This window comes from Crocuta crocuta, unplaced genomic scaffold, assembly GCF_008692635.1.
Source record: "Crocuta crocuta isolate KB4526 unplaced genomic scaffold, BGI_CrCroc_1.0 scaffold35, whole genome shotgun sequence".
Classification (NCBI taxonomy): Eukaryota; Metazoa; Chordata; class Mammalia; order Carnivora; family Hyaenidae; genus Crocuta; species Crocuta crocuta.
Window position 1 is genome coordinate 3,616,185 of NW_027530625.1, and position 9,088 is coordinate 3,625,272.

The 9,088-nt window shown below is 60.3% G+C and overlaps 1 protein-coding gene and 1 long non-coding RNA gene across 4 annotated transcripts in view; one reads left to right on the forward strand and one right to left on the reverse strand.

Annotated features, from left to right (window-relative positions):
* The window catches only part of MVB12B (multivesicular body subunit 12B), a 274,057-nt gene extending 266,979 nt beyond the window's left edge, over positions 1-7,078 (forward strand). For 2 of the 3 annotated variants that reach the window (XM_077768244.1, XM_077768242.1), the window contains one exon: positions 3,550-7,078. In XM_077768244.1, the coding sequence (XP_077624370.1) occupies positions 3,550-3,636 (87 nt within the window). In that variant the 3' untranslated portion in view covers positions 3,637-7,078. Of the gene's footprint in view, positions 1-2,886; positions 3,289-3,549 lie in introns of those variants that run through there. The other variant, XM_077768243.1, reaches the window with a different exon arrangement.
* Positions 1,202-9,088, reverse strand: part of LOC144234889 (uncharacterized) — a 34,344-nt gene continuing 26,457 nt past the window's right edge. Inside the window, exons 2-3 of the long non-coding RNA XR_013336108.1 lie at positions 3,309-3,413; positions 1,202-1,673 (exon numbers count right to left, since the gene is read on the reverse strand). This is a non-coding gene — a long non-coding RNA (uncharacterized LOC144234889). The remainder of the gene's footprint in view (positions 1,674-3,308; positions 3,414-9,088) is intronic.

Consider the following 9,088-nt stretch of genomic DNA (forward strand, 5'->3'; position numbering starts at 1 on the left):
GCTGTGCACCCGGGGCTCCCTGCTGCTTTGCGAGATGCCTTCTACCCGCTGCCCCAGGCGGACATCTCCCAGGCACGGCCTCAGAGCAGCCAGAGCGAAGGCCCAGAGTGAGGTCCCACCTGCAGCATCCCAAGCCCCGACCTCCCGCACGCACCCACATCCATTCCCACATCCCACTGTCTGGGCCACAGAACTGCCTCCTGAACTAGTCCCCAGAACAGCAGCAGCAGGTCACCCGGCACTGTGTTGAAAGTGTAGGCTCTTGGGCTCCACGCTGGAGTCAGGGCCTCCAGGGGCGCTCTGTGTTTAAAGTTTCATCCACCTGCTACGGCTCTTGCTCTGGGTGCCCTCTCCCCTGAGGGCTAGCCACACCCACCAGTCCACACTCGCACCTCTGGAACCTTCATCCACCCAGAACAGCTCTTACTGAGGCCACTAGTTGTTTCAGTGACCCCATCCCCAGCTGTGCCCCTTGGCGCGCATGCCTTCCTTCTGCTCTCCTCGCTGACCACACCTCTCGGTCCTCTACCCCCAAGTTCAGGGCCTGTCCTCATCCTCTGACCCTGTGTGCTTTTTGAAACATCTCCACATGTGTCACTCCAGCTGCCCTTGCCCCCCGAGTACTCCCAGTTCCCAGCCTTTTCTCCCTAATTCTGTCTTCCCAGCTGTGCTCCTTCCCTTGGGTGCCGCTGGGCACCCCCCTACCCCTCGGCCACTGGCAGGAATCACTCCTGTTCTCCCACAACCTGTCCTTCCTCTTGTGTTGCCCTTGGGCTAATGGTGCTGGTCTGCGCATGCTCTGGCCCCAGTGCCCAGCACAGGGAGGAAGTGGTGGGTGCTGATGCAGTCAAGGAGGGAACCTTCCCTGTCATGATGCACCCAGGCAGCCACCAGGTGGCGGTATTGTACCAGACTTTGCTCCAAAGGCGGCCTTGTCCGGGGCTGCTCCACTGGGCCAGCCTCCTGGGGCGGAAGCCCAGCCAGGGCCTGTGCCCTGGTCACCAGGGAGCCCAAACGTGAGCAGGTTTGGAGCTGCTTTAAGAGATTTTCCAAAGTTGCCAACAGATGTGCTGCGAGTGCTCATCTCGTCTCCCCAGCTGGCCCTGGGAGCTCATTAGTTTCAGGTGTACAACATAATAGATCCGTATTTATATAGATTGTAAAATAATCACCATGAGTCAACATCTGTCACCATGGTGCCAAACTTTTGGGATAGGAACCTTTAAGATCTATTCTTAGCAACTTTCAAATAAGCACCACAGTATTACCCATAGTCGCCATGCTGTAGGTGACATCCCCAGGACTTGTTTTACAACTGGAATTTGTACCTTTTGACACCCATTGTCCATCCACACCCCCTCCCCCTGGGGAGCACCGATCTGTTCTCTATACTTGTAAGTATGGGGTGGTTTTTGTTTTAGATTCCACAGGGAGGTCACGTGGTATGTCTTCCTGACTTATTTCACATCACACGATGCCCACAAGGTCCAGCCATGCTGTTGTGAATGGCAAGATTTCGTTTTTTATGGCTCAGTAGTGTCCTATGGCATATATGCGCCACATCTTCCATCTGTCAGAGGACGCGGAGGCTGTCTCTGTGGCTTGGCTGCTCTCAGTGAGGCTGCGATGAACGTGGAGGTGCGGAGAGCTTGCTGAGCTGGAGTTGGGGGGAGCTGCTGAGTCGATGGGGGAGGGGGTTCTAGGTTCAGTTATCTGAGGATCCTCGAGGTGGCTGCACCAGTTTATGATCCCAGCAGGGCACAAGGGTCCCCTTTTCTCCACAACCTCGCCAGCAATTTTTCTTTTTAAAATTTATTTTTGAGAGAATGGCGGGGAGAGAGTCCCAAGCAGGCCCTGAGCCACCAGCACAGGGCCCAACGCAGGGCTCGAACCAACAAACCGTGAGATATGATGTGGGCCGAAATCAAGTCAGGCTCAACTAAGCACCCCAGCACTTACTTCTTAATGTGACCCCACTTTAGAGGTAGGTTCACTAAGGTTCAGAGAGTGGCAGAGATCTGCCTGAGGTCACCCTCCAAAGTCCTTCCCTGTGACCCCTCTGGCGACAGGTGTTTGTGGTAGGAACCACAGTCACGGCTGCGGCGCTGAGGCTATTCCACACAGGGACAGGATGGGGCCGGAGCAGATCGCGGTCCGTCGGTCCTGGCTCAGCCCTTGGGGCCCTCAGGCAGGGGTGGCCTGCTGGGATGCCTCTGCCCACCCACCATTTCTACTTGAGGGGAAACCCTCAAAGGTCTTCTGTGCCCCCTCATTCTTGACGGACCCCTAAAGCCCTCCACGCTTAGCTGTTCTCCGTGCTGTGGGCAGCCCACTTGGGGGCGGGGGGCCAGGCCTCCTATCTGCCTCCCTGCAGTGTCCCTGAGGAAACAGCCTCAGCTGGTGGCCAAGTTCGACCAGGGTAGCTCCACTTTGCTCTGTTTTACATAGAGAAGCCCCTTTTTAAGGCAATTCCACTGCCAAAAAGTCTTTAGATAGGATTTAAAATGTTTCACAGGGGCGCCTGGGTGGCTCAGTCAGTTAAGCCCCAACTTCGGCTCAGCTATGCTCTCACGGTTTTCGAGTTCAAGCCCCACATCGGGCTCTCTGCTGTCAGCGTGGAACCTACTCCAGATCCTCTGTCCCCCTCCCTCTCTCTCTGCCCCTCCTCTGCTTGCTCTCTCAAAAATAAACATTTAAAAAATAAATGTTTAACAACCACTGACTGGATCTAAGCTCCTCACTCCTAAACCCCTAGGACCACACAGCAGCTTTGGCACATAATTGGCCAGGCCGCTGGCCACACGCCACACCCCACCCCTGTAGCTCTGGCCGGCAGGCTCGTGTCTGCAGGAGGGCACTCCTCGCCTGTGTCCACTCTTCTGCCAGGCACGCCAACCCCACATTTGGATGCCCACCGGGCCTTCAGAGGGAACCTCCCAAGCAGAGGTACTTGCCTCTCTGAGTCTCTGTTAGACTCAGAGCCCACCCATCTACACATGCTTCCGGGATCGAGGGGCAGGTAAGCTTCAGTCTTAAGCGTGAGGTAGCACAGGTGTGCCCCTCTGGGTGCCACTCCGGCCCAGACTGGGTGGCTGGTGTGGGCGCTGCCCTCTGGGAGCCGCAGGCTTTGATCAGTTAATCGGGACAGTCACACACCCTTCAGGGAGCTCAGGAAGGTCCTCGAACGAGTGGGGTGTTGCCCCTTCCCTGCCTCTCCCGCTGTGTCAGCAGCCATGCTCAGAAAGCACGGAGTCAAGGGCACCCTGTGACTGTCACCGGCCCCTGGTCAGCTGTGGGATGGAGTTTACCTGGCGGGACCCTCTCCTGGCAGGCAGCCCGGCCCAGGGTCAGCACCTGGCTTTGGGCGCCACAGTCCCTGGCACAGGAATCCATCCTCGCTACCAGGCGGCCACCTGTGGCAACAGAAGAGGAGGGAGGGTCTGTGCGCACACTCAGCAAGGGGGCGCCGGGCCTCCATGGGGGGCCTCCTGCATGTCTTCGCCTCGCTCCCCCGCGCTGACCAGCCTCTCTGCCTGCTCCCTCCCGCAGTACGAGTACAGCTTCCGCACGGAGCAGAGCGCTGCTGCCCGACTCCCGCCCAGCCCCACGAGGTGTCAGCAGGTCCCCCAGTCCTGAGGCCCGGCCACCACCCGACCCCGCGGACAGAAGACGCAGCCGCCAGACTCCTGAGCCCTCCTGCCACACCCCGTCCAGCCCCTCCTGCCCCCACCGCCCCCTGGGGGCTCATCTGGGAGACTCCGGGCAGCTGAGTGGTTACTCCTCAGCCATCGGCTTGCCTGACGGGACACCCCCGCCTCCCCGGGGACACTGTTCATAATCGCAACTAATCTGTGTTTGCTATAGTGACCAGCGGTTCCTAGCGTGTCTCCATACGACCCCACCCATGCAGGAGTCCCCCGAGGGCCCCGCACAGGTGCCGGAGCTGCCCAGTGACCCGCTGGCTCCCTCCTCCTCTGACTGTTGCCTGCCACTCAGCTGGCACGTTCCTCCCGGGAGCCCAAGGCTGGTGGCAGCTCCGCTCGGCCCCCTCCAGGACTCCGCCAGTGCCCTAGACCCGGGGCTGCTGGGGAACCGGCCCCTCACACCGACGACAGCATGTGCCCAGAGGACACAAGGGAGGAGGACGCCTGTGGTCCCCAAGTGGCCCCAGGCCCCACCGGTGCCACCGCTCAGACTCAGCCAGTTCACACACTGGACACACGGAGGTCGGGGAGCAGCTGCTCGGCTGTCCCCAAAGAGGACTTGCCTTCTGGGCGAGAGGCCGAGGGACCTGGTGCTTGCTCGGAGGTGAGTTTTGCCACCCAGGACACTGTGCTCACCCACCACCCACCCTGTTCCTCCCAAAGGGCTCATCTCCGTAGTGCCCACATGCCAGCTGCCTCGGCCCCGTGCCCTGACCCAGAGACGCCCCCCCGGGCTGCGGGGAAGAGACCATGTGAGCCGGCGTCCAGCCGCAGAGGGACGTGGGCACGCGGTCACCCAGCTTCTCAGAGCCAGGCTGCATCTTGATGGGCTCCACCAGCAGCAAGAGTGTTTTTTAAAAGTCGGTCTGAGCCAGGTCACCAAACTGGGGCCAGCACGGACATTCCTGCCACGGCTGGCCAGTGGCCGCACTGGCATCTCTCACAGCTGCCAAGTTCAGCTCCACGCAGGTTTGCCAGAACAGGGCCATCCCCGGGCGGCTCAGGCCCTCCCCTCAACAGCCTGCCCGCTCCAGTTGCTAGGGTGGGTCTTAATTCCATAGGATGTCGGGATCTCTCATCTCAGAGGTCACCGGAGGGCAGAGGGGGGGAGGGGGGGGGAGGCATGGAGAGCGGGGAGGTTCCCCCACCCTGAAGGCAGCACAAGGAGAGCCACAGCCCGGGATGGTCCCCGCCTCCATGTGGCTCCTGGGATGGCACGTGGTGGCGGGGGGGAAGGACTGGCCAACAGTGTGGAGGGTGGTCACGGCTAAGAGGGGGCGGGGCAAAAATACCTCCTGTGCCTGCTGCCAGCTCCCCGCTCAGTCACCTCTGGATCTTCATGGCGATACCTCCTGATTCCTGTGCATTAGGGAAGCAGTCGCCTCTCCCTCCCTTCGCCCAGACCCAGGACACCCCTGGTGGTGCTGGCCTTCCTGTGCCTCCCACCCGGCAAAGAGGTAGGAAGATGCCGGCAGCCGGTGGAAACCCTGGGCCCAGGAGGCCAAGGGCTACGGTGCTCAGCCAGGAAGGAGAGAGCGCTGGTCCGGTCTCAGATGTCCCCACGGAGATAACCTAGTTGTGTTTCGGGGGAACTGGAGGAGCCCTGCGGCCCAGAGAACCTGTGCCTCCTGCTGCTTTTTGGATGAGTGGCTGGTCCAAAGCCGAGTGACCTGTGACCCCAAGCCCAGCAGAGGGGCGACCCTAATTCCTTGTGTCCCGTTCACCTGGTTTGTGCACTCTGCTCACGGCCTGACTGGAAGATTCCCGTCTGACAGGTAGCGCCCGGCAGCCCTTCTCCCTTGACTGACAGCCAGGGCTTTCGGCAGCTCTCGGGGGGCCCAAAGACGACCTCCTGGGAGGCGGAGCCGGGCAGGGAGGGTGGCTGTCCTCCCGAGCCCAGGGCCATCCTGCACTTACACGACGGGTAGAGAACGGGGACTACGGGGCCACCAGGAAGAGGGCAGGCAGGCTGGGGTGACCGCCTCCACCACAGGGCAGACGTAAGCTACGTGTAACAGTTACTGAACGTCACCCTAAACCATTAGGACACTTAGGCAATGACCGTGTTAGGGAAAGGTTGGTGTCTGTGGTAGATTTTAGGCTGCTCCCAGCCCTTTTTGCCTCGTGAGAGGTGGGGGGGCGGGCGAGCAAGTATGGGGTGATAGTAGACTGAGGGTGCGTGCAGACCTCTGGGTAGCCCGGACCCTGGCACACCCCTGGGGCAGAGCGACCTTTTCTTTCTGGAAGGCCGTGTTGCCTCACAAACCCTGTGGCCACGCAGGGAGGGAAGAAGGGTTCTCAGACGTGTGAAGGGCAGTGGCCAGGCCCTTGGTCACCCAGCACCCCCTGCTCCCCCCAGAGACTAACCAGAGCACAGGCTTCCCCCCATCTTCTCTCTTCCCTCTGAAAATTCATTCTCTCTCCTAAACCCTCGACGGCACAATGGTAATAAGGGGAGGTGGGGAGCTCCATGTTCATTTGGAAACTTTTATCAAGGCTTTTCCCGCCCCAAGTCCAGGAACCAATATGGGCCACACCCCCTCCCACCTGGAGAGCTGCAACCAGGTTGACGCCCCGCCTGCCCCAGCTTCCTTGCCGGAAGTTCTGACCCTGCACCAGAAGCCCCTGACATTTACCTGCCCCCCCCCCCCCCCCCGCGTCGTTCTGAAAGGCAGTGCGGGAGGAACGAGGACTGACACGTACTAAGCACCTGCTCCTGGCCCAGCACTAGCACATTTCTCCTCTTTAAGCACATTTTTCTCCTGTTTTTCCCCCTCGAAAAACAAGTACCCAGAAGTGGCTGTTAGCTGCTCCTGGGTAGACATGAATCGGTGGCGACCAGTCATCGTCCAGTAAAGGACTTCCAGCGCCACCAGCCATGCTGCTCCGAGCGTGACAGTGTCACCACCCCACTGCGCCACGGTGCTCGGCGAGGGGCGCAACCCCACCTGCCCGCTCGCCCCACCCAGACGAGGGCTCCCCTGGGGCCCCGAGGGCCAAGCAGGGCCTGGACACAGCCGCGTGCCCGCAAGGGGGGCACAGCCGGGCACTGCCTCGGTTCCCGATCAGCCGGGGCCTGGAGCCGGGTGCCCGCCCCGCCCCCCACCGGGTCGGCCCCTCTTTCTCTGCCTGTGCCTGTGCCCAGTGCCTCCACCGCGGCTGTCACCACCATGAGACAGGGCTTCTGTCCTCCCAGCAAGAGGCTGCGAGCTGCCCTGTGACACGGGCCTCGGCCAGGCCACTGCGCTCTCGCCACGGGGACCACGTCCTTCCTGTATTTATTTGAGGTGACTCTCGTATTTGGCGAAGGGAAGTTACACTGTGTGATTGTCTGTCTTAATATAATTTGTTAAATAAACGTTTGTTTTAACCTTTTCCTGGCTTGCTGCTGTGGCGCGCTGCCGGAGCGAAGTCAGCGCCCATGGGGGAGGCTCAGGGCTCCGCATCCTCCCCTGGCTCCTCCTAGATGCCGCCTAGGGGACTGAAAGCCACCCCAGCCTCCCCAGCCTCTACAAAGGAGTGGTGGGCTTCTCTGCCCCTTTAGTTTAGAGGCCTGGTTACAAACCCGAGGAATCCAGGAGGGCCTAGAAAGCCCTGCCCTCGAAGGCAAAAACCCCAATTGCACAAAAGCATGTAAAACCCACGCACCTCAACAGGCCACCAGCAAGGATGCCCTTTCCTGTGCAGCTTGCCCGGGGCCCCGACTGCACAGGGTTCGAGTGGCCAGGCTGCTTGAGGACACGTAGTCCCCACGGTTTCGGTCTGACGGCCCACCTGCTTGCAAGACGCGCTCCGAATGCCGGGGAAGGGACCTGAGGCCCGCAGGACACAGCCCAGGGTTCGCGTGAAGGCCATCAGTTCAGATCTCACTATCGAAGCTCTGTCTCCTTTGAAAGTGACCTCTGCATTTTTGAGCTTGACGTGACGATCTCAGCTGTCCCTGCCTCCATCCCTGTTCATGCCAGACTCAGAATGGGGCCACCTTTAACTCAGCTCTCATTAGGACCATGAGAGCCCCCCCAAGGGTCCGTGCCTCCAGCCTACAACCCCCACCTCTGGCAACTCTCAAGAGTGAGGAAAAGCAGCCCAGAGAATTCCATGAGAAACCCACAAGGAGCACTCAACATGGAGTTTGAAGAGCTGGATTCAGATTCTGGCGTGGCCGCATCCTGACCACGCGGACATCCCTGGTTACCCAGCACCTACAGAATGAGACCGTGCGTCCCTTGCGGCTCACCCTGGGAAGATGGGACAGAGATGTCCGCAGGGCACTGAGCACAAGCAGAAACCGCAGGACATGCCAGATCTCTCTTTGGGGCCAGGGCTCTGTGTTGCCACCCACGGCCTCGTACTGAGTCACCAAAGCAGTTCATGTGGTGGCCTCTGACATCCAGGACATAATCCGTTTGCAGGATGCCTCCTGCACTGCTCAGATTGACACACAAAGGGATTCCCCAGAGCCAGGGGGTGGCAGCTCACAGGCCTCAGGGCAGCAAGAAACTAACACCTACACCCAACAGCCTAGGCCGGGGCAGGGTTAGTGGCCAGACCCGGAAACTTGAAGCCGAAAGCAGGATACAGCCAGGCGGCACCTGTTTCTGCCTCATCCGAGCATCTACTTCTAGCTCTCTCCCACTCAGGCCCTCCTCATGTGCCCTGTACACCAGCACGCATACCAGGACAAACTCTGATTGGCCAGCCCCAGTCAGGTGACTCTTTCTGCCCCTGGCAGCTCTGGCCTGGGGGGGGGGGCCGAGGGGGTGTGTGATCACAAAGTGTCAGGAGCAGATCTAACTTATTTAGACCCTTGACAGGTCTGCTACAGGGAGCCCGAGCCTGTGGGGGAGGAGTGGCACCTCTTCCAGGGGAGACGGAAAAGCACTCCAGCAGCAGCTCTGGGCCACGGGGAGAAGACGCTGAGGCGGGTGGAGCAGCGTTCATCCATCTGTCTGTCCATCTGTTTTCTCAAACCATGGTGTAAGAGCACCTTCCACATGTAGACCCTGAGCCTGCCACCAGGGAGTCAGCAGTGACCCAACACCACAGAGGTCACCACCTGGGGTCCGTCCCCACCGCCCCCTGCTGTGTCTCTCCCACCTCTCCCCCTGCTTCTGCTGGTTTTGTTTGTTTCCTAGCCACCCTGGCTCATCCCTAAAGCTCTGGGCTCCCCAAGCCCCGAGCCCCACCCTGACTTTTCCCTCCCTTTCTGCATCCTCCAGGCCGCCGGGCAGCCCGGGTCTTTAACTGTGCTTAGCTCTGGTGTCTGCCCGACCTGGAAGGCCCCACTGGGTGGTGCACCTTGACCTCGGCACATCCCAAGCAGAGCCTACCGTCTCCCCCACAAGCCCAAAACTACTCCCCTTCTCCTGCCTCCTAGTCCTTGA